Source organism: Habropoda laboriosa, unplaced genomic scaffold (genome assembly GCF_001263275.1).
Source record: "Habropoda laboriosa isolate 0110345459 unplaced genomic scaffold, ASM126327v1 scaffold119, whole genome shotgun sequence".
Lineage (NCBI taxonomy): Eukaryota > Metazoa > Arthropoda > Insecta > Hymenoptera > Apidae > Habropoda > Habropoda laboriosa.
Genome location: NW_017100225.1, coordinates 259,070 through 283,591, shown reverse-complemented (window position 1 = coordinate 283,591; position 24,522 = coordinate 259,070). Strand labels below are relative to the sequence as shown.

Here is a 24,522-nt window from a genome sequence, read left to right as displayed (position 1 = left end):
TCCGTCGTGAAGTTGCTCCATTTTTTTATTCAATTTGTCGAGATTTTAGAGTAACTTATTTTCAAGTCTTGTACTTTAACTAATTCTTAAAAATCATAGACTTACGTCACCATATTCGAAACTCCATTTCTCATAAGCAGCTAAACTTGCAGGTGACACTGATCTACGAATTCTTTTAAGTGAATCACGGAAATCTTGCACTGTGATGTTGCGCACGGAGTTAAGATCCAATTCCTTTACTTGATCTGGATTGAGCTCTGTACAATATCAACAATGCTTTTTATGTATAATTAATAATGATCTGTTTATTTGCAGCGATATGACTGTCTGGCCAAGATTTTAATGTTCATTCAGTCTATTTTAAGTAAACACAAAAGAAAACATGCAATAGAAAATAGAACAAATTTTATCTTACCTCTGATAGGACCAAGCGCTGCGTCCTTTGCTAAACCCGTTAAATCGCTACCAGAGTAGCCCTCAGTTAAAACTGCCATTTCGTTCAACTCTTCCGGTGTTAAGGGATCGTTATGTTTAGCTAAAAGTCGCTTCAGTAACATAATTCGTGTACGTAAGTCTGGTAATGTAACATATACTCGTTTTGTGAATCTTCTTAATGCAGCTTCGTCTAATTCTTGGGGCCTATTTGTAGCAGCCATGACAAGTACTCTTTCTTCTGGATTACACGGCAAACCATCAAATTCAACTAAAAATTCTGTTTTCAACCGCCTAATAATAATTGTATAATTAATTACATGTAAATTATTTTGTATAAATGTTACTTCTAAACATATTTACCTCGATGCTTCATGTTCGTTATCTCTGCGTTCACTTAATAGTGAATCCACTTCGTCAATAAAGATCACAGATGGTTGTAACTCTCGCGCAATAGCAAAAAGAGCTCGTACTAACTTTTCCCCTTCTCCAACATATTTTGATGTAAGACTAGCAGCGGATATTGAAAAAAATGTAGCGTTGCATTGGGTAGCAACAGCACGCGCAAGTAATGTCTTCCCATTTCCTGGTGGACCAAACAATAATAGCCCTCTTGCCGGCGTTCGTAAACCAGTAAATAATTCTGGCCTTAATGAAGGTAAAATTACCATTTCTTGTAGTGCTTGCTTTGCAGTCTATATTATCAAAGAATAAAGAATGTAAGTTTCTCTACAATATCACACGTGTTTTCGTATACAAAAGTATACAAATGTAATATCTACAAACTTCTTGACCAGCAATATCTTCCCAATGCACTGCTGTTCCTCCTTCCAAAATTTCATCAAGAATAACTTGTGCAAGTTTTGGGTCTACACCTTTTAAAGGAGGTACTTTTCTAGTAGGTGTTCCTCTATTACTATTTGATGTTGTAGGTGTCCCTGGTCTCCTAATAGGTGAACCATTGCCAGGTACAGATAATTGTCTTTTCACTGAAGGTGGTGTAGATGATGGTTTAATTGGTGTAACTCTATGACAAGATTGAACTGGTGCCGAACGTCCCATACTACGCGGCAATGTTTGACTCTTGCTTATAGCTGTACCCACTCTTTTTCCAGGAACAGACAATTTTCTTCCAGATGCTATAAAAACATAAAATAAGTAAGCATACAAGATAAAACTATAAAAATAAAGCTATTAATACGCTTGAATATAAATTCTTGCCAAATCTATTATGTAAAACTACTACAAAGAATAAAATACAAGACAAACGTTTTGAAATAAAGAATGTAATCTTTTGCATAATTCAAATTGATGTAAAAAATATGAAATGTATTTGTTATGGTAATATGCATGTCACAATCAAAATGTATTTGTTGTAATAATATGAATGTAATATATGATTGAAATGTCACATACACATGTTACATTGCTGATACTTTATACATATAATACAGAATTTTATTATCAAAAACCTTTATATGGATATTCAAGACTTTTGAATTAGTAACATACTTCAATACTAAATACAATCTAATAAAACAAATATGAGTATATGTTTCTAGAAAATAAATGTAAGTAGTACTCTTTAAATTATTTTAACATATCTTTTAAACAAAACTGTAAATTTTTATATGAAGCATATATTCATGCGTATAAAGTAATCTTTCTTTCTAGTTCATTCATTGTTTTACATGTTATTTTACTTAGATATAAATAACTCTAAATGTTCAAACTTTTTATGTATATTAATATACTATATTACTACATATGGTAAAACTACACTAATTATAAAAATTAATATAATAACATGCTTACATTTACTACTTATTGCATTACATCAATAACTAATACAAGTGCATGTGTTAATAATGAAATAGAAATAACATTTTTAGGGAAGCAATTATTAAATTTACACTCAAAGTCTGCATTGTAAGCCCAAAACTTCAGACAAACAGTACCTTCAGAATGGGCAGAATAGTTTTTTGGTGAACGTGGCCTTAACTTGGGAATTTGGGTACATGTATTCTGCCCTATGTTCACTGTTTGTGTACTGTTTGTGTTTTTAGTATGGTTTGTATTTAAAGAAGTTCGAGTTGTTTGTAAAGTGTGTATATTTCGTCGGACCCTCAGATTCTTTCCTGGATGTTCGTTGTCCATTTTATTTCCAGGAGCACGATATTCATTGGAGATATCCAGTTTTTTCAGCTCACACACACTCACTACAAAAAGGAAAAACATTCTCTGCCATGCTGCAGTAGGCTAAATAGCTAAGTACAATTTGAACTCATAAATTTTGTCAAGTTTGTCCGAATTGTAAACTATGTTACTAGTATTGAGATTTGAAATGAATGCTCAGATGGCTGTTAGATATGCTGCTATATGATGTTTGGCTACTAGTTTATACATAAAAAATTTGCGCGGCTTATGAAAAAATATATTGTGCCAAAAATTAAATCATGAAAAAAGGGATAACGCGCTCATGCATACACGCGCCGATACGTCCGCACATAAATACACACGCACGCACACACGCACGCACGTACAAACACACACACACGTACGCGTAAACATTATAGAACAATTAACACATGAGCATGCTAAATACATTAATATAGTATTACTCCTCAAGCTGTACCAAAACATCATCTGAAAATAATATGTAATTCTAAGAAAAATTTACAATACAATAGTAATTATACTAATGTTCTACCATTTCAAGATATACTTTTCATATCATATAACATTGGAACAGCTTAAGAAATGTGACATGTATTTGAGATGTATGTTTACAAACCAAGAAAATCAAGTCTATCCTTTGCCATTGCTAGATTAGTGCGCATTTTATCATGAAGTTTTTGAGCATGTTCCCATACTTCTCCTCGACCACCAGTGCATTCTATAGCTATTCCTTTCTCTAATTCTCCAATACCTTTTTTGTAAAGTTCAATTGCCATTTCTTTTTGACCTAATGCAAAATGTATAAAAAAAAAAAACAAATGTTAAAAAAACACATTATAAGTTATGTAAATATAAATTTTATGTACTATGTATAGTTTGTTTATACCATACCTTCATTATCTTCATCAATTTTAAGTGCTTTACTGATAAATTCAAAAGCTCTACGATGATGATGTTTTTGTTTTGCAAGTAAGGGATCTCCAGGGCCAGGACCAATAGATCTTCTAGGCACTTGTGACATTCCTTCGTTTTCCATATGTCCAGTATTAGTTAAATTGTTATTTAAATTTTCACTAGACTTTTGACCAACCACGATTTCTAGCTGGCAAGTCTGCCTAGAAGTTTGCCTTCGTTGGATCAATTGAGATGTAGATGTATACAAATACTTAAATACCACAAATAACTGATAGAGAAGTGTTCTCAAAACATTAAAGAGCAATATTAAAGGAAAAGAAACAATGTACAGATTGCGTTTGTGTACTGATGGTTGAGGGGTGTCGAGAAAGCGATGGTTATGATGATAATGGTTGTGATGATGGTTATTGCAGGTAATGGTAGTTGTTGTTTTATCGCTATTTTCATTCTTGGTCACACAAAGTTTTTTTGGCGACTTGGTTCCGTACTTTCGTATCGGACGCCCGCCATCACTGTAAGACATTTCCTATTGCAAATTTTTGAATTCGTATAGTACAAATTTTACACCATGTTTTTGAAAAATATTTTGGAAGCTCAATAAACAAGTCTTCCTAAAAGTAATTGCTGGGCAAAAACGATCGTTCTCACTGATAAAAGAGACAAAAGAAAAGAACGACAAAATTCAGAATTCCGAGATGTTTGGAATTGACAAATTATTAAATGGTTCGTGATCTTCTTCAGCATCGCTTGTTTTGGTTCATATTTAACTTGGAACATCGATGTATAACATGGATTTACAAACATCAACAAACGTTGTTTTACAAAATCGTCTATACAAAAATATATACATAGAGAAACTTATATTACATACACCTTAGTATTTATTTCTCTTAGCACGTACTCCACACGAGATAGATTACTTTATGCACTTGCGCTCTTTATCATATCTTGTTGCACATGCGTGTATTTAGATGTCTTTACTATTCTGCCGAATTCATACAATCTTAAATTCTACGTTCATTTAATATATTTATTTTCGAAAAGTAGAGTGATATACTTTTTTTATAAGTACAGGTATCTATATATACATATTCATATAATACAACTTACGTAATGAAAGATAGAATAAAAATATAACAAATAAAGGAACATGTATTCTCTCGTTTCATTTCTGTGTGGAAAAGCATTATGAAATTCTTGTTTAATTTCTTAAGTATAAAATAGTAAAATACAATATTTATAAATATATTTGTCATATTTCCCGGTATAATTATTATCGATTGATGATAAACTAGTTCTGCAAATTTATCAACTGTATCATATTAATGCATGAGTATTCTACAGAGGGTCTCTCGTAACATTCTACCGCCATTTTCTTCATCAGTTCTGCGTTTTACATTCCAGAGATTGCATCGAGGCAAGATGTCGTCCGCAAGTGGTGATGAAACTGAGATCACTTTAAACGAACCCGGTAAGATGATAATAGTTCTGAAAGAAACTGTATCTAACATGTCATAATATTGTCTTTTGTTTGCATTTATATACATTTGCGTTAAATGAAACAAAAATATTAATACACCCGGCAGTTGACCAAAGACCTGCGAACCGCCATTAAACGAATGGCGTCTTGCATACGCATGTAAGGTGTAAATATTTCATTTAAATTTTGTAACCTTTTTCGAATTTTGTTTCTTTTAGTACGTCGTACGAGATCTAGTCGTACACGTAAAACTACCGTGGTAGCGAAGAAGTCTCCTGTAAAGAAACTTTTAGCAAGGGCGACACGTTCTCCGAAAAAAGTGCAAGAAATCGAAGAGGTCGAGGTGCGTGAATTCTATAATACTATAGATAGTTCTCATAATCATCGAGGTACATAATCGGAACTTTATTCAATAGAAATAACTGGTTGTAAATTTTTAGGAGGAAGAACCTGTATTGCAAGAGGAAGTGGTTATGGAAAGCATTCCAGAAAATGGAGTGCAAAGGTTTGGTGACATTATTATTGAACAACATAATGAAGATGATTCGTCTATGTTACAATTAGAATTAGAAGATTCTGGTGATACAGCTGTTCATGAAATCAATATGAATCAGAGTGTACAAATAGGAGTTCAAGAAAGTGTACCTGATCTAGAAACTGCATCTCAAATTGTAAGATACATACACATTCTTACATATACACATGCATACACACATGCATACACACGCGTGCGTGCGCACGCACACACGTATAATATTTTAAATTATTAAATTTAGTATGTTAAAATTATATTTCATTTTTACTTCAGGATCATTCTAATACAATATCAGATTCAATGATCATAGAAGAAAGCAGTATGGATAAAGTTGATATTTTAAGTGAACGTGAACAAATGGATATGGAAGGACAAGATACTAGTAATGATGACACAAATCAACGTGTATTGATAGATTTTCAGGAAGTTATGAATGAAGATGGGGAAACCATAACACAAGTAACAGAAATTTTAGAAACAGAGGAAATTGAATCTGAAAATGTTATAAATGAAGGTACTAGCATTGAAGTCATGGAGGTAGATTGTCAACAAGAAACATCAGAAAGTATAGAAAATGTTACAGAAAAAATTGTACCTCATACAGACACAATGGGAATGACGGAAATCATAGAAACCACTGAGGGTGACATGGAATGCTTACCTGAGAATGCTATGGAAAAAATAGAACCTGATACGGAAGCTGTATCTGAAGATGAACTTCCTACAGAAGCTGCAGCAAAAGTATGTTGTTATTGAACGTTATAAACAATATATAACATGCGTAATAATTACTGTTTTATATCGATTATGTAGGAACCAGAAACAGAAGCTGTATCTGATGAAGAATTACCAGCAGCAGCTCCTGCAGATTTAGGAGAAACTGAATCAGTTTCTGAAGATGAGCTACCATTAGACAGTGAAAAGAAGAAAAAAAGTGGTATAAAGACACTGAGTAAAACTCCAGAAAAGAAAACTAAAACAGAAGGCGCAAGTAAATATAGAAAAAATCAAACTTACACAATGATTTTTTAAATTATTCTATTTAAATCGTTTTACCCTGTTCGGTATTTATCTTTACAGATAAACGCAAGTTAAATGCTGAGGGAGAATATGATCCTAGTTCACCGACGTCTGAAAATAATGATGAGACGCCGGCAAAAAAAGCTACACTTTCAACCGAAACAGACCCAGGAGACAGTAAGCAAGAAATTAAACCAGCATCGCCAAAGAAAAAAACATTACCGGAATTAGAAAAATATTGGAAAGCTGTTAATGAAGATCCATCAGATTTCACGGGATGGACATACCTTCTTCAGTACGTTGATCAAGAGGTAAGTAACGAAGAAAAGAAGCTATAAAAGTTATATATTAGATATACAATATTTTTGTTATCTCATAGAATGACGCAGAGGCTGCACGCGAAGCTTATACCAAATTTTTGGAGCGTTATCCATATTGCTACGGTTACTGGAGAAAGTTTGCTGATTACGAGAAGAAGAAGGGCAACCCCGAAAATGTCCAAAGGGTGAGTCAACTCGTTTACCATATTCATTAGGCCTACTTCTCATTATGATATCATTTAATTAACGCAATCTAATGAAAATAGCTCGAGTTAGGAAGACGCGTGGGCAGTGTGCACGCACGTAAATATGGTTTTCCCTTCCAACAGCCTAGCACGTCTTGCGGCACCTATACGACTCTCTCCGTTTACCAAATAGCTAGTTACTTAATTATTCTGCGATATCTACAATATTATTGCGAATATTACTGTTTTACTTATACCGTTATATCAATATTCTACGTACAATACGTAAGTCAAGCGAAGGCTAGTTGTTTCAATTTGCGTTATTATCGTGCAAGAAATTGTGTGTATTATTTACTGTAAGCATTTGTACACATAGCTTACTACAGAAAGTATTGTAACTTAAGCATAAGATGCGGTACCTTACTTAATGTAAGTAAGATTGGGTTGGGTGTTAAATCAAAGTCAGAAACAAAGACTTAGGACGTGAACATGCCAGAGATGGAGCAAGAAAAAGTGACGGAAGACACAGAGGCACCCAGATCGGAACACTCCTTGACTATAAGGTGAATGCACAATGCTCTGCAATCTCTGTGTTAATTAAATCTCTTTATTTACAGTACGCGTATGATATGTGAGTATACGTTGCTAAAAACCGTAATGCTTAACGAAAGCTAAAAAAAAAAAAAAAAAAGAAAAAAAAAGAAAAAAAAATAGGTATAAGTCTACCCGCCACCAGCCCAATCATTTGTAAACTATTCTAAGTGTGATTGCAAACCATTACTACAGGTATTCGACCAAGGTTTGAAAGCTATTTCGCTCAGTGTCGACCTTTGGCTTCATTACATCAACCACTGCAAAACCGTCTATGAAAAGGATGAAGAAAAGCTTCGGGAACAATATGAAAGGGCTATTCAGGCATGTGGTCTTGAATTCAGGTATGAATTGTTTCGAATTTTACTTAGATATTTATCTAATTATACTTAAAGACTTAAACACTAATGTGTAATCCTCTGTTTAGATCTGATCGTCTTTGGGAAAGCTACATAAAATGGGAGTTGGAAGGCAAACGTCTGAGCAGAGTAACAGCATTGTATGATCGTTTATTGTGTACACCTACACTCGGTTATATTTCCCATTTTGATGCATTTCAAGAGTTCGTTTCGTCAAACTTACCCAATCGTATTTTAAATGTTGACGATTTTCTTGCATTACGTGCTGAAGTAAAAGCACTTTTGAAATCAGATGACAATACTTCCACTTCAGCAGCGGATGATGCACCACCTGGAGAAGAACCACCACCACACGAACTTCCGCCAACTGATGAAGAGACCCGTGCTATTAGGGAAAAAATTATTAGCAGTAGACGTAAAATGCACAAAGCTAATATTAACGCAGTTGCGGCAAGATGGTCATACGAGGAGGGTGTAAGTGTATACATAGAGTTTACTGTGTAATATTCACCGTTTAATACTTCATTCTCATTTACAGATTAAAAGGCCATATTTCCATGTCAAACCTTTAGAACGATGTCAATTGAAAAATTGGAAAGAATATTTAGATTTCGAAATTGAACAGAAAGATCAGAATCGGATAATTATCTTATTTGAAAGATGTTTAATAGCCTGCGCGTTATATGATGAATTTTGGATGAGAGTAAGTCTCACTTTTTTCAAGTTCAGATATTCCCACGCGAAATAGTATACTAAAAATTTTAATTTCTTTGTAGTTTGTTCGTTATTTGGAATCCTTGAAGGGCGATAATGTGGAAAAAATAAGAGATGTATATACTAGAGCTTGCATGGTGCATCATCCAAAGAAACCAAATTTACATCTTCAATGGGCAACTTTTGAAGAGGGTCAGGGTAATTTCGAGAAGGCAGCAAGCATATTGGAAAATATTGATAGTGTAATACCAAACATGTTACAAGTAGCATATCGAAGAATAAACTTGGAACGTAGAAGAGGAGATTTGGATAAAGCTTGTACATTGTACGAAAATTACATTAGCAATAGTAAAAATAGAACTATCGCGAATAATATCGTAGTAAAGTATGCAAGATTTTTGTGTAAAGTAAAAGATGATGTGGATAAGGCAATAAAAGTACTGCTGAAGGTATGTTCATGTTCATTTTCATATTACATTTTATTAATTTTTAGTATGAATTATATTTACATGTTCACTTCTTTTATGTACATTAAACACACTATTCATGTGTTTCTTAGGCCACAGAAAAGGATAAAGATAATCCACGGCTATATTTACAATTAATTGATTTGGGAATGCAAAGAACTCCCGTCGATACACAAGAAATTGTAGGATATATGGATATGTTTATAGAACGAGAACATGCTGATCTCGAACAAAGAGTACTTTTTGCACAACGTAAAGTGGAATTTCTTGAAGATTTTAGTCCAGATATTCGACAAGTATTGAAAGCGCACGAACAATTCCAAAAGTGCATCAAACAAGCAAAGGAACGAAAGAAGACGAAAAGCGATGATACCAAAACGTAAGTAAAAAGCGTTCAAATTGTCGTCAATAAAGTTTACTAAGTAACTCAAATTTTATACTTTACAGAGACACTTCTCCTCCAAAGAAAGTTAAAACTGGTGATCAATCTAGTGTTCCACCTCCCCCTTCTGTAAGCTCACAGTCATCTTACCAGTACAGCAGTGGCCCAAGTGGACCTTATCAATCACAGCAACAATTTCAAAGTGGTCAGTACGGTGGTCAAGGTGGATATCAGCAAGGTTATCAACAGTATCCACCTCCTTCTGATCCCAACTATGCTAATTATCAGAGTTGGCAATACGGACAAGGAGGACCACAGGCATACGGACCATACAATCAATGGGGATCGTACAATTATTATTAGTGGATAATACAAAGTTTCTCCTGTATCAGCTTTCATTGCGTTACTGTGTCTACTGTACATTTTATAATCTTTATTTTTTCGTCCAAGAATGATTGACAAAAAGGTTACAAAATTCTTTCAAGTTCCAATGACACATCAGTGACCTGACACGAATAGTAATAATACATGTCGTACTGATGTTTTCTTTCGATACATATAATTCTTTGCATGAAGTTCTGTCTAAATGTATTTCAAATAATACAAAAATACAGGAAATACCGAAGAATTTCCGACTGATGTTAAATATATTACAGTTATAACACGACACAGGTAGTTGATAACAATTGCCATACAGTACGAAAACGAAGTACATTATGCGAAGCATTTTCCAATTGTACTATCTGTATTGAATTTGTATGATGCAACATTCTGTTTTTAATTTTATTCCGTGACATTGTGTTATTTCTTCAACAGTAAACCAGCAGTTCATAAACGTTACCTACAATTTGTAATAAATATTCTTTTCGCGTACTTAGTTCATAATAATATAGTTTTTTTTGCTGATGTGCGTTGAACGTATCGCTTAAAGAAAATTAGGATGTATATGTAAATGGAAAAATAGATATTTGAATATCCTAAAGACACTACGTAAGCGCACTTTATGAAATAATCACGGAATAAATATTGTTAACATTTGTCAGTACATTTTTGATAAACGAGTGAATTACAGAACAGAACCATGTTTCTATAACATGTTGAGTTATAGAAATTATTATCACTGACATCCTATGTTTAAGTTACGGATGCATATTATTTTGTAAGTTATAATTTCGCGTTTATAACTAGGATCCAAATTTTGCCGTAAATCGGCATAGAGATCACATACATTAAAGACATTTTTTCTGTATGTGAAATTTTATAATTTGCAATAAACAAAATTTAAAAAAATATAAACAGTTCTGATAGCGACAGCGCATTGCTTGTATTAATTTAGAATTTCAAGGAAATATATTTATGATTGTCAAAATAAGAGAAATATAATTTTTAATTACATTGTGAATTGATGTTTCACTTTACATTATTTTCTATTAAATTAATGTCTTTAAATGTTACGTTTAATAAATTTTAGATATTCAGATATTACTATTTAAATTATTTAAGTAAATCAGATTGGAACGAAGCGGTGAGTATCAAGGCAAAAACTTAATGCAAAGACAAATTGTTTGTAACAAATATGCTTTTTTATTACGAAAACATTATTATGATTCTAAATAATTATAATCGTAAAAACTTCGTTATTATTCTTTACGATATTTATTGAGAGCTTGCAATTTTACTTACGGAACAAAATATCCATGACGTTTAAATCGTTAAAAAATCTTACACGAAACCTTTCGAAGTACAAGCAGCTAACATGCGTATTACGTTAGTAAAAAAAAATATAATTTTATTTCAAGTATATTAAATATCATTATGAAAGACTTTAGTTTTATAAATGTCATTGCTATGTAACTATAGCACTTGAAGCCATTGTATTAAGTCCACAGGCACCATTCCCTCTATAAATTCTATAATAACCCTGCTCGCCCCATCGTGGGCCCCAACTGTTCTTTATTATCCAGTACGGTAGTTTTCTGTTGAAGAGGCGATACTCTGAAAAACGATGATACATTATATAAATATGTGATAACTAACGTATTCAAATTTAAAAATTATAGTACGTACCCTTCATGCCGTATCCTACAATTAAAACTCCATGATTTATGGTTTCAGGGTCACACAAAAATTTAAATGGATGTGCAATTCCTCCAACGTAAAATTGCATAGCATTGGCGTTAATACCAATAGAAATTGGGCCATTTTTAACTAACCATTGTGCCATTTTCGTTTCATTCGATGTAATATTTACAGCTGCAGCAACTTGCACCATAGCTTTATTTTTAAGGAAGTGGCATTTTTCATTTTTGGCATCGTAAGGATAATCTGTTTCTAATTCGAGACCTCCCAACCTTTCTATAGCTTTATAAGCATTATCCATTAATCCTCCTTCACATCCTTCATCTAAAGAATCGCAATCAACTAATTCCTGTTCAGATAAAGACAATAATTTTCCATGTTTAATTGCATACTGTCCTTCTACGTTTCCAGTTACAGAAAAGGCCCAACATGATCCACATTGTCCTTGATTTTTCACAGGCGTAACTGCACCGTAATCGCGCCAGTCGAATTTAGGTGGTAATGGTGTTGGAATGTCTGGTATCTCAGCCTCTGGAAGAGATATATTATTTTCTAGTTTTAAATCGGGTCGAAGACCTAAATAACGAGCTTGAAATTCTTTGCGTGTTAAGTCTGCAAACATCGTAACACCGTATTCAGCTGTTCCTTGTTCTAATGTTTGAAGTATATTAATATTTATCAAATTCTGTTTAAAGATTTTAAAACGATATTGTTTCTCTTTGGCTGAAGAGTATGTTTTGTTAAATTTTGTAGTGAAATCTTTAAACAAAACGTCGTCTTTGACTTCCTCAGCTAATTTCAACATTTTTTGATTATATTGAGCACCTCGTAAGGATCGTTTTCGTCGATTGTTTAAATCACAGTTAATAGTAATTTGAGGTGATCCTTTATCTAACCATGGCTGAGACCATATAGTGAACAAACATTCTTTAATTTCACTTCCTTCTTCCAGCTGGCAATTATTTTTTGTACCTTTTGCACAATCACTTGTACCTAATTTAACTTTTATTTTATATAATAATCCGGATACTACTTGTTCTGAAGCATCAACAATTTCTACTATTATAGGCTCGTTTGAACCTTCAGAATTTTCTGAGAATTTTTTCAATCCTTTGGTAGCAAGCTGCTGTATTTCAGGATCATTAACATTTTTACTATGAGGTGCGCCGACATTAGATTTTCTTTTGTTTCTATGCAAGGATTTATTCATTCTAGAATTTACTTTTTTTGGAATAATGATCTCTTCTGTAACTTCTTCCCTATTTATTTCAGGATTTGACTGAACTTCCCTTGTTGGTAAATCAAAATCTTTCAGAAATTCACCAAATTCTTTAGTTTTATCTTCAAATCCTTTAGCTTTAGCATCATCATCACTTCCATTCACTGTAACTTTTATCATAGGGTGCTCTGTTACTTCTGATTGTTCCTGTTCTTCTAATTTTGTGGTTGTAGCATAAGTGTAATTATCAAGAATATCTTTTAAATTTTCTAAAGCTTCTAATTTTTCAGGATTCATTTGTTCTTTATTAGGTGCAGCTGTTGCAAGTGATTCACTAGTTAATGTTGAATAAGAATTAATAGTTTCTACATTATCTACCACAGTACAATTGTTCTTTGTTATTTTGCGACTAGATTGTTGCCAAGGTTGTTCTTCAAATGTTACCAAACATACTTTGATGGGAAGATTTGTTTGTACAGAACATTCTGACTGTTCTACTGCATTTTTTAAACAATCAGATTCTCCTACATGTAATAAAATTTGATATTGTATAACATTGGATGAAGGTGGTACAGTACGGGTTACTTTCACAATACCAACTACTTTGTGTTTGAAATCATTTTGTATTAATTCATCCATTGATTTTACTATTTGCTCTCCAAAAGCAATTACTCCAGGCAAGTTTGGATTTAGTTCATATGGACATCCTGGACAGTAATTAGGATTCGAGGATCTCATTGCTATAAATGGTCTATCATTGTGGTCACCACTTTTCTGAATTTCATGATCTAGCTTAACTTCATGATTATTGATTATTTGTTTGTCCAAATTGTCGACAATCTCCTGATCTTGATTATTTTCTTGTACTTGCAATGGCTCATCCTGCACAGATTGAGGATACAAGTACATACATTGTATAGATTCTCGTAAAACTTTTATATCTCCATCTTCATGCTGTTTTACTTCAACAGTACATGCTTCTCGAGGACAAGGTTCTAATGCTTCTTTGCAAGTGGGAGTTAAATCAAATGTAAGTCTATATATTATATATGGTAACTCTTCCTAAAAATTGAAAAACAAAAATTGAATTCAAGCTATTACAGTGATATCGATATTATTAGTGGTATCAAATCACTTTCTAGAAAATTGTAAGAAAACATACCAGTTTTTGCGCGCTAATCAGGTTACCGCCCTTATATGTATGATGTGTCGGAGAATCCTGATTTAAAGAATTCAAGGCACTTTGAACTAAGGGTTCTGGTACATTTTGCACTGCTTTGTTGACGGAGTTAGAAGACACAAGGATTGAATTAATAAGAAATAAAAATGAAACGCGCATTACGCACAACAATAAGCCTGCCATCTTACTGCACATACGCCACGATTTTGACCTCCAACTAACGCAGTGACACCTTGGATGATTCTTTATATTGCTTTATATTTTATTACAGCAAAGATAATAATTACTTTTTAAGTTGTTATTTGATTTTACGAAAATATTTCTGCTACTTATACAGAAATGTATACCGTAGATTTCAACATGATTGTCAAATGAAGTATTGTAATATATCAATAAAAATAGAAATGACAGATCAGCAGTGATTGGTAATCGTTCATGTGAAGGAAAATATGCATATGATTCAACAAATTTGTTGGTTTACAGAAACATTTTTTACTGCATTGAAGATAAGATAAATTTTATTATTCAGCATATAATTAACTTTGAACCCTCTATTAAATCACGATGGAATATTAACAATAGTTTCGTGTAAGTATAAAAAGTAAAGTGTTTAGCGAAGAATGAAGTAGTATGACTTAATGCGTGAATATGTATTTAAATAATGGAAAGCAAAATCAATACCCAAAATATAATTCGGTTAATTTAAAAAATTTGTTATCAAATATGGGGTACAAAATTCGTAGGAAAAATCCTTACGAGTATTTTGTAACATGTATTTAAAGTAATACGATCAATTAAAATTGCTTGCGTTCATTATATCTGGCACGATGTTTTTATCACCAAAATATATAAATTACATACTATTTAAGCATAGTAAAACTTTAAATAGTGATATCTTGAAAATATTTTTGTTAATTTCTATATACGACGATTTGACAAATTTTGCATAGCATTTGGAAATTGATTTTATGTTTTTGTGTTCAAATTTTCCCGCCATTTTTCAAACATGGTAACCATTACCCAGTTCCGGTTGTCAAAAAAGCAGCAGCTGTTCACTGTATCGATGTAATCATCTGTGGTAGCTGCAGTGTCCTCGAAAGACAGCACTTTAACGAAATTTCGTGGTAGTTTATTTGTGGTATATGGAAAGCCATTAATATCATTGGTAAGCGAATATATTATTCATTCTAACTTATGTTAAAGAAAACTCTTATAACTGACAACAGACAAGGTACCACATTGCGGTGAAATTGTATCGATTTTCCACTTTACTCTAGCTATCGTTTCACCCACGTTAAGGTATATACTTCGTGTTCAAAATTTATTGAATTTGATATTTTTAACATATTTTGTTTTTCTCTCTCCGAAGATTTTCAATCTTGAATTTAGATATTCTGCTTTCCAAATTTAATGTGCGTATGCATGTATATACACTTAACTGACTGAACTTTTATATTTTTGTTCTTTAAGTTAATTGAAACGTTCGTAGCTTTGAATTTTGTAGATTATCAATTCAATTTGATATATATCGTAATTAACATACTATAGTGGATCTTGGTGTAGTAACTTTTTGTTATTAAAAGGGGAGTGTGTTGCTACACATTAGTGCAATGTATTTAAAGTGGTAATATATATAAAGCTTAGTGCATTTCATTAATTTTTGCACAATATTGTGTCAATCGATTCCTTGTTCAGTTAGTAGTACTTTTTTTTTCGAGAACATTACAATATTACATAAATTACTATTTACTGATAACAGTAAGATAAGCATGACTATATGTTATCTAAGTATTATTTGAGTATCTGTTTTTATGATAGGATTTATCAATAAGATTTTAAAACATTTAGCAATATCTTGTCTTAGAAATAGTGTAGAATTTTTACGATTTTATAAAATTTATATTGTTATTATAAAATTCTGTAAAAGAAATTATTGGGAAAATGTGGTAATATCAGTGATACCTTTTTGAACGAACATCTTTTTATCATTTACTGTTTCTTGTACAATATTTTCCACTAAGTTCGTTATTTAACATGAATTATTTCCAATATACTTACATAGGAACTTGAAAGCCATTTTTCTAACTGCGATATATTTATTTGAAAAGCGGCCTAATGCCCAGTGATTCTCAAGTGACATAAATGATGTGTTTACATCGCGATAATCGAATAATTAATTTCAATTAATGTTAATATTCGATAAAATGATGGGTTAGAAGAATTAAATATTATATATTACAAGATTTTTTGGTTAAAGAAAGGAGTATTTTAATGTTAAATACGTATTTCCGCGCCAATTCATAGGTTTGTAATCCTGTCCTCCTATTGGTGCTTTCCTTTGTCGACAACATTTTACCCCCACCACGGGACGAGCACTGTGCTGATACTCTGCGAAGTGCGACTGCTCGTTGGTCAGTAGCTGATTGCTAATCTTCCAGTCGGAGAGAACGTAGATCCGTGAATTTTGCTTGCAGTTCTACCGGTTTTTTGAGCAAAAGAAGTGTCAGTGATAGTTCTAAAATCTCTCATTCGTCGTTCTTCTTCAAACCAACCGACTGCAGAGTTGATCAGGAACGGAAACACCCATTGAAGACAACTTTATTGACGAGTGTACGGTTAGTAATAATAGTTGAACCGGTGCCACTGTATACTCTTCCTTTCTTCATTCTTGTACCACTTTGGCACTGGTAGAATGAAATTCTTCTGTCTTGCGTGTTCTTCACGGATACATATCATACCGATGTCGCCTAATTCTACGAAATTCTATGACAATTCGATTCGTGTTACTGGCTTTCCGTTCTTGGTACACCGACGTAGGGAATCAATTCGCGAAGTGATGACTTTATATTATCGTCAATCACTCTATACGTAACTATTAGATACATAGGTGAATATTTCCATTACTTTCGAGTTTCTTATATAAAACGGAAATGAGAAGCCAGATAGCGGTCATTAAAAGTTTCCTTGGTACTGTAGGTTAATTCAATTGTATCGTAAATTTATTAGCTATCAAATTATCAGATGTATCTGATATTTACCTCGATGCGTAGCATTGTGCCACTAGTGTTTGTGTTGCACATGCTTTTTCTTGACGCGTTTGATCAGAAAAAAGGAAAATTTGTCTGACACAGAATCTCTGACTATCTTGATGTTTGTATACAACTATTCGAAGGAAAAGAAAAGGGCTAATATCATCGTCTCGAACCGGCTATTTTATTTATTGATTTCTTAATGTCACACGTATGCGCCTGGTCTACTTAATGCGTAAGCGAATCTTTCTAAACACCTATTTCCCTTCTCGTAGTTGGTTCGATCGTAGAAATTCCAGGTCATTGACAATGATGAGAATACTCGAGCAGTAAGCTGTTGATAGTTTTTCTACCGGCGTTAACAGCTGAGCGTCATTGATGTAAAACACCAGGAGTATGTGTGTGTATGATAAGCGTGCGCTACTATCGAGAGAGAGCGCGCGCGCGCGCGAGCACACACCTGCACACATTTACGTACGTACTAGCAAGAGAGCATGTATGACGTCAGAATATTTGAATTTTATTCTTGCTCTTGATCGAAAGATGGACTGCGTAATTACAATGACGCATGCATGAGTCATGGGATGCGGAAATGCATTAAAATATTGATCCTCCTCACCTGTTCTATATTTGTTGCGACCACTTTTTATTTAGAGCCGCTTTGACTTTTAATTAAATCGCGGAACGTTAAACACAGTTCTATAGATTGAATTTCACACAGGAGTATTGTACAGTGTATCAAGTATCTGGGGAGAAATTCACACGGTTGTGAAGGCAGCTCTGTTGAACTTTACCATTTAAAAATTCAATTACATTCATTACAAGTATAACCATCTCGTTTTTCACTTTTACATTAAAATTAGACGTTCCTTTTCCGTGAAACTTTTCGTTTCGTTATTGTAGTATTTAGCTTATTCTTTCGCAATCGTTACTTTACTCTATGTGACATCTAAACATAATTTACATCAGAACGTCAAACCAAACAACCAACACTCTTCTTCGAAAGATATTTTAGACGTTCAAGAGCGACACGCGAGAGTCTGCATTACCTGCAGATATGTAACCTTGCAATTGTGCATCGTGACGTGGCCGCGTTGCTTGCCGGCAGCCGGCACGTTGCGTTGCGTTGCGTTGCGCGATCCGCATTTCCTATAACTGCATCGCAAAATTTTTCTCGTTCATCTCACCACCACGTGGTCATTGTAGAATCGTTCCAGATAATATCTCGTTAATTTTCCTTTTTTTTTTCTATCATATACTTTTCTCCCGTACGAGAAGAAACAGGGATTGCAAACTGCGATTACAATTCTTTTCGTAAACTTCGTCCATAGAGACTAGACTATAGAGTTACGACATAAGTTGCAACTAATCGCAACCGCTAAGCGACGTTTGCAACGTTGTCTCGTAATACCACCTCGATTGCAATGTTGTTCGATGCGTTGTGACATATAAAGTATCTAGTCGCATTCAGTATCAGGGAGGTAAAGTAGTAGGGTATATCAGGGCGACATGAATGAAAGTTACACGCGACGTGTCTCACGAAACTATATTACACGTATTTTGTACACCGTGTATCGAGCGGAGCTATACTGTCCAAGCGTGCACACAGAGGGCAGACGTTTTAATTCGCTCGAGATTCCTATCTGGGAAAAAAATCTATTTGACGTTAACCTACATATATAGATGTTTGAATACACGTTACTTGAAGCACAGACAGCCTTTTCTTCTCTTCAGAGGCTCGTTATTGATTTCTGAACACGATTTCCTTCGAATGCTCTCTTCTTCGTTTTCTGCTTTATCGAACACCAATATCTGTTTGTTTGCAATTGAGAGGGTAGGTATTCGAGGTCCGCGTCCTCCAGGTCTGACTAGTCGCCCGTGATCTTGGCGAGGTGCACCGTGACCAGGAAAAGCGACACGGTACCTTTCACCCTGGAAACGAGCCAACTTTGTCTCGAGGGCAAGGACAGGCTCAGTCGATTGGTCACGCCATAACTTGTACGTTGCTTGGACGAATTTAACGTCATATACAGGGTGGAGTAATTTTATCCATTCATTTATCATTCATTCTTACCTACTTTTTTTTTTCTTCACACAATTTCACACTTTCTATTTACCACTCATACTTCCTTCCTTACACGTGTATCCCATTCGTTGGTGATTAAATTCACAAGTGCCAATTACCAAGCACTCGTGTTACTCGTCTTAATGCATTAACAAGGTCTTTCCTGTGCTTCGAGCTTTACTAAACTAACATTTCTTGAAAATTCCAAGAGTAATCAACGGTGATCGAAATAAATCGAAATTACCTTCACTTTCTTCGATTATTCACCCGAATATAACTCTCGTCGTACTTTCCAACTAGTAAATCCTCCATCTTAATTCATCTCGAGTTAAACAAAAGTTCGCGCGACGAAAAGTTGTTAAAAAGTATGATTAACGATAACTCGAAAATACATCCCTATTGAGTGGAACGATCAAAAAAGCGTGGCGAGAGGAAAACAAAAAAGGGATTATTTATCTGGAAGAGAGAATCGAGTTGGATAAATCATGTAGGTGTGCAAAAGGTTAGGTTGTATTTACCGACGCAACCTACACATACACACACATACATAGTCAGAGGTCCCAGCTGATCGGTTCTCGTGGTGCTGTGAGGATTGAAGAAGTGGTGTGTGGGTCGCGCGTACATTAGAGGGTGGCGGTGGTTGGAGGGCAGGAAGCACGACGAAGACGACGACGTCGAGGACGCGGAGGAGGCGCGGTCGCGTGCGTCTGCGCGCGATTCGGTCGGTGGGTCGGTCGGTCGGTCGGTCGGTCGGTCGTCGGGTATTGATTTTCATAGGAGCACACTGGTACACACACACACACACGTATCTCGAGCACGTAAACGCGTGTACATGCATCACGACGACCGACTGGCTGGCTGGCTGCTTTTGTCAAATCTCTGCGTAAAATTTCGCAATCGCACAGATACTCCATATACTCCACTTCCGATCCACGCGTTATTCTCTCACCTCTATTACCACTTCTCTCGATTCGTTAGGCACCCTTTGTCCACACTCATGAAAGTACGTCGTTAAGCTTTCGTTTGTTCGTTCTCACGTTTGCATACTGTTTCGCAATTTTATATACTTACGTCTGCTGGGTATTGGTTTTTCTTGGTCCAGTAGATCGTTTCGGGGAAAGGTTTTTTCGGTTGAATTTTCCGAGGTCGTGTTGGATTGTTCGATTGAAACGATGGTTTTGATCGGGATATAAGAGGAGAGTTTACTAACGTAGCGGTTCAACTTCAATGTTGCAGAACGTTCGAGCACCCTGAAAAGGAGCTGCGACTGGTACAGAGCGAGCGAAGAGGAACAGCGATCGTAGAAGAAAGTTAATCAGGCAGCAGACAAGATGCCTGCTCCGACATCAGCAGCGGGTACGGTGGAGGGACCACCTCGTACCGAATTGCAAGAATTACAGCTGAAGGCCGATCAAACTACAGATGAGGTATGCATTCGAATCGTTTTACATGAATTTTTCAGTTAGAAATTCATCGTTAGATTGGATAAGTAAAATCGTGTATCGAATCGAATTTCACGTAATTCCATTATTCACGAATCGTTCAGAGAATCATTATTTGATCAACTTATTCGACAAATACACGTGACTCGTTCTGTTTCAGTCCCTGGAGAGTACGAGGCGTATGCTGTCACTATGCGAGGAGGTGAGTTCGTGTCATCCTTATGAAAAACTATTCTCTCTTCTATTTACGCATTTAACCTTCATCCCCGATCATCCTCGGTACTAATCCTCGATCCTTCGTTACTACTAGCGATCTCTGCTCCCGGAGTTCTTACTCCCCGATCTGTCTTCTTAGAATTTCTAGGAATAATTGTCGCTGGTAAAAGAAAAAGAAAAACGAAAAAGTGATAAAGAAAAAAAGAACAATTAAAAAGTTACATCGTTGCGTGTAATTTATTCGCGTGCAAAGATGATGGGCGTTTATGGTCTGTCCTCTCGGTATACTTTGACGGTGTGCAGTTTGAAGGAACAAACTGTGAAAAAACAAAAAAAGGCAAGAAAGATGGAAACGCGCTGGAGAGAGGTGGGCAAAATACTATTTCGGCTAGTCCGATTGAAAAAAAAAAACGTGTACGAGATTGTAGAGAAAAATCTGTACGTAATAGGTGAGAGAGAAAAAAAAGAAAAATAGACGGAGCGACGTTTCGTGCGAAATTGCAACGAATGAAATCGAACGGAAGACGTTTCGATGCACGGGTGAAATGGTCAGATTTATGCGGCGTAAAGAACCTTGAAATAGTATTTGACCCAGCTCCGGCGCCAGAAGCATCCTTCGTTCCTACAACATATGTACATATATATGTATATATACTACGTGTATATATTTCGAACAATAAATCGTTCAACGGAAGTGAATAATGGCCATATATCCGGGATATTATCGGTGGCTTCATAATAACGCGAGTTTTTTCTGACGAGAGCAAAAGAGACATTTCCCTGAACGGGGAAATTGTGTGTACTCGGAAGAGAATTGTAAGACGACGCATCGACGCGGTCCGAGACGGTAATTCGCTGCACGAATGCACGCAATATATAATCGCTGGTTGTATATTTTCTCTCTCTCTCTATTTTTTTTGCTCTTTCTTTTTTAATCGTGCTATTTCCACCGGTAACCTCGATAAGTTTTATCACATGCGAAATATCAGTTCCTTTCGAAGGAACAGTAAGAGAACCGTGGACGAATGGAATCGATCGAGGAGAGATTTCTTAACGAGGATAAAATTAACGATAAAAAGCCCGCGTGCGTTCGTGCGGTGTTTTTCGTGTATTCTGTCTACGTTTTTCAGCTCCGCATTTTTTCTTCCCATGCATATAAACTTATTCGTTGTCTATTGCTCGTATCTTCGATATCTATTCTCGATATATATTTTGTATGTACGTCTCTATAAGTGTGTGCGAGAAACTTTTTAACTGTGTACTGTCCGATGTCTTTATTCTTTTCCTGTTCAACTCGTTACTAATTGTCGAAGGAGCGAACGCAATCGACACCTGATAACCCGAATTCTCGTTAGGAACGTTTCATCTCAAACGGGTGCAATTTTTAATCGAACATTTTTTTCAAAGATATCACGTCTTATTGTCCGTTACAACTCGACATTTATCCAGTGACATTCTGTTGGATCGAACGAACGAACGACGAAAAACGGGGGGTTAAAGGGTCGTTGCGTCGTTCCATTCCAGTTTCTTTTGCCTACTTATCTGTGGCTGCACTAATTAGCACGTGTCGCATTTCGAGCACTGGAGACGTCAACGACTTATTTTTTAGCGTACGTACATACTTCTTACTCACGCGGGAAAGAAATTAAAAGCTGCCCGTACGTATATATGTATACACGAAACTGCTGTCGATGTAAGTCGATTTTAATTCGAGCTCTCTATCGATGATCTACGATAACGCCAGGCTGTGAACGTACATCAGCCTGAACAATTGGAGCAGTTGCTGCAATATCAATAGAAAAGAAAAAAAGAATACTCTTAATGCTACCAGTGGTGGAGGATATTTTTTTTTCAGCAACGGTGAATGCCAACACAGTCACAGCAGGGTCTTTGGAATGGACACTACGGAAAACAGAGAATGCTTTTGACGCGATACGATTTGTTTTAGAAGGAATGAAGGAAGATCTATGATCGCGACGGTATACCATTTAATCGATCCATCGTGGTGTAAACACGTTTTACGGGAGAGATGGTGTGTTTGCCTCAGCTTCTCTTATGCGTTGCGTGGAAGATTCTCGATAACCACGGTCGTAGCGATTAAGATAGAGGGTAAAAACAGGGCTTTCTTGTGTCTCCTTTCTCTTCGATCTTTCTATCTGTATCTATTCTTTTCACTACTTCCCGCTCCTCTCTCATATTTTTCTCTTCTCTTTGAAATTCTTCCCGATTTGTACGATTCGTTTTAACGACACCGGGAAAGAAATTCGAGGAACTTCCTCGACGTTCGTGAAAAACACCGATGAAACGCGTGTTTGTTTAACGTTTAGAACACGGACATATCGGAAGAATTTAACGATCCTCTTGTATGTACGTGCACAACTCCTCTTTCAGTTGCTTCCGTCTCTCCCTTCTCCTCTTTTCTGTTTCTGTCTCTATCTCTCTGTTTCCGTGCAACCCGTCTACAAAATCGTGCAACGTTTTCTCTTTTCAAATGATAACTCACATTCAGGAAAGTATCGGTTCGACGATCGGGCGTTTCGAACAATTATCTCGCGACCCTTCGAATATCTCCTCTCTAAAAGCTCTACCGGAAGTCATCGAGGTCTTCCTCGGTCGTTTCCACGCGTACACAGTCTTGTTTCACGGTGAATCTTTCGAAAGAAGCGATATCTAGATCGCCAAAGGGAAAAGTACAGCAGGAGAAGACAAAAACGAGAGAACCGATCGTCGAACCGAGAAGAAAGGGCTCGTCCCGACTGGAGCGTGAAAAAGTCTCTTAAGGGAACGCTACGATTCTCTTCCCCTCCAATAGTTTGTCAAGCAATGACCGTTAGAGGCCGACCGAGACAGGTAAATGACAGTATTGAAACAGCTCTGATCTGAACGAAACAACGAGACAAGAATCGTTTCTCGATTTTCTGTTAAATGCGAATCGAGAAAAGAGCGCGCGTAAACTCGGTGTACCGGCAACTTACCTGTCGCTGCTACCAAGTGTAATCCGTGTTGTTGCTGGCTGAACCGGGCATCTATCGATATTGTCCGTGTTGCTGGCTGTGTATGTAACGTGTTTATTTTTTTTTCACGTGTGCGGTGTGTGCCCACGTGTGTGTCCGCTTGCTTAAAGAAATTCAACAACTACACACGCTTGCTGGATCGCCCGCCTGCCTGCCATTCGCGAGGACTTCTCCGTATAAAATTTACACCTACCGTCCCTTTGAAAAATTTCATTTCTAGTCCGATCGTGTGAAAGGTAGAATTCATTCGTACGCTGTGAACTAAATTTCATTATCGTCGGTGTACTTTTTATCGGAGAAAGAACAAACTTTGTTGCCTACTTGCTTGCAAAGTTCTCGAAGCAAAGTCGATCATACGTACCGGTTCGAACTATTATTATTTCAACACGAACAGATATATAGGTCTATATAGAAAGAATTATACGAGAGAATTACTGGTCTTCGGGAACTTTGCTATTTGTCTGCCTTGGCTGTGCCTGGCTGCCTGTGTGTGTTTGCCTGTTCTCCGCGAGAACACTCTTCATTCTCTATCTATCTCTCTATCTATCTATCTCTGTCACAGTGCATCGTGCTGTCACTTTTCTCGTGCCCGAGAATCATTCTATCGATACTTCGCGATCTCTCTATCTATCTCTTACGCACAACCACATTCACTCACCACTCACAGAAAAGAAAAAAGAAAAAAATATAGAACACAGCT

At 35.7% G+C, this 24,522-nt stretch overlaps 4 protein-coding genes across 9 annotated transcripts in view; 2 read left to right on the top strand and 2 right to left on the bottom strand.

The window, feature by feature from the left end:
• Positions 1 to 93: 93 nt before the first annotated feature.
• Positions 94 to 4,061, bottom strand: LOC108571177 (spastin). 2 transcript variants are annotated; one of them, XM_017933167.1, is made up of 7 exons: positions 3,502 to 4,061; positions 3,227 to 3,397; positions 2,391 to 2,651; positions 1,219 to 1,571; positions 796 to 1,127; positions 416 to 726; positions 94 to 257 (listed from the first exon to the last, which is right to left on the bottom strand). In XM_017933167.1, exons 1-7 carry the CDS (start codon positions 4,046 to 4,048, stop codon positions 94 to 96), a joined length of 2,139 nt encoding a protein of 712 aa, XP_017788656.1. In that variant the 5' UTR covers positions 4,049 to 4,061. The 2 variants fall into 2 exon arrangements, with proteins under 2 accessions (XP_017788656.1, XP_017788657.1); XM_017933168.1 differs by lacking the exon at positions 2,391 to 2,651.
• Positions 4,062 to 4,573: 512 nt separating this feature from the next.
• LOC108571162 (pre-mRNA-processing factor 39) lies at positions 4,574 to 9,941 on the top strand. The gene is made up of 14 exons (XM_017933146.1): positions 4,574 to 4,599; positions 4,930 to 4,996; positions 5,224 to 5,348; positions 5,446 to 5,676; positions 5,814 to 6,281; positions 6,354 to 6,531; positions 6,621 to 6,871; positions 6,940 to 7,065; positions 7,852 to 8,000; positions 8,084 to 8,489; positions 8,554 to 8,718; positions 8,792 to 9,178; positions 9,289 to 9,575; positions 9,644 to 9,941. The coding sequence occupies exons 2-14, from the start codon at positions 4,948 to 4,950 to the stop codon at positions 9,939 to 9,941; spliced, it is 3,120 nt and encodes a 1,039-aa protein (XP_017788635.1). The 5' UTR covers positions 4,574 to 4,599; positions 4,930 to 4,947.
• Positions 9,942 to 11,363: 1,422 nt separating this feature from the next.
• LOC108571193 lies at positions 11,364 to 14,424 on the bottom strand. The gene is made up of 3 exons (XM_017933189.1): positions 14,039 to 14,424; positions 11,646 to 13,938; positions 11,364 to 11,573 (listed from the first exon to the last, which is right to left on the bottom strand). The coding sequence occupies exons 1-3, from the start codon at positions 14,249 to 14,251 to the stop codon at positions 11,425 to 11,427; spliced, it is 2,655 nt and encodes an 884-aa protein (XP_017788678.1). The 5' UTR covers positions 14,252 to 14,424; the 3' UTR covers positions 11,364 to 11,424.
• Positions 14,425 to 15,085: 661 nt separating this feature from the next.
• The window catches only part of LOC108571192 (synaptosomal-associated protein 25), a 26,626-nt gene continuing 17,189 nt past the window's right edge, over positions 15,086 to 24,522 (top strand). For 3 of the 5 annotated variants that reach the window (XM_017933188.1, XM_017933184.1, XM_017933185.1), the window contains exons 1-3: positions 16,480 to 16,671; positions 20,387 to 20,577; positions 20,753 to 20,794. In XM_017933188.1, the coding sequence (XP_017788677.1) occupies positions 20,482 to 20,577; positions 20,753 to 20,794 (138 nt within the window). In that variant the 5' untranslated portion in view covers positions 16,480 to 16,671; positions 20,387 to 20,481. Of the gene's footprint in view, positions 15,222 to 16,479; positions 16,672 to 20,386; positions 20,578 to 20,752; positions 20,795 to 24,522 lie in introns of those variants that run through there. The other 2 variants (XM_017933186.1, XM_017933187.1) reach the window with 2 other exon arrangements.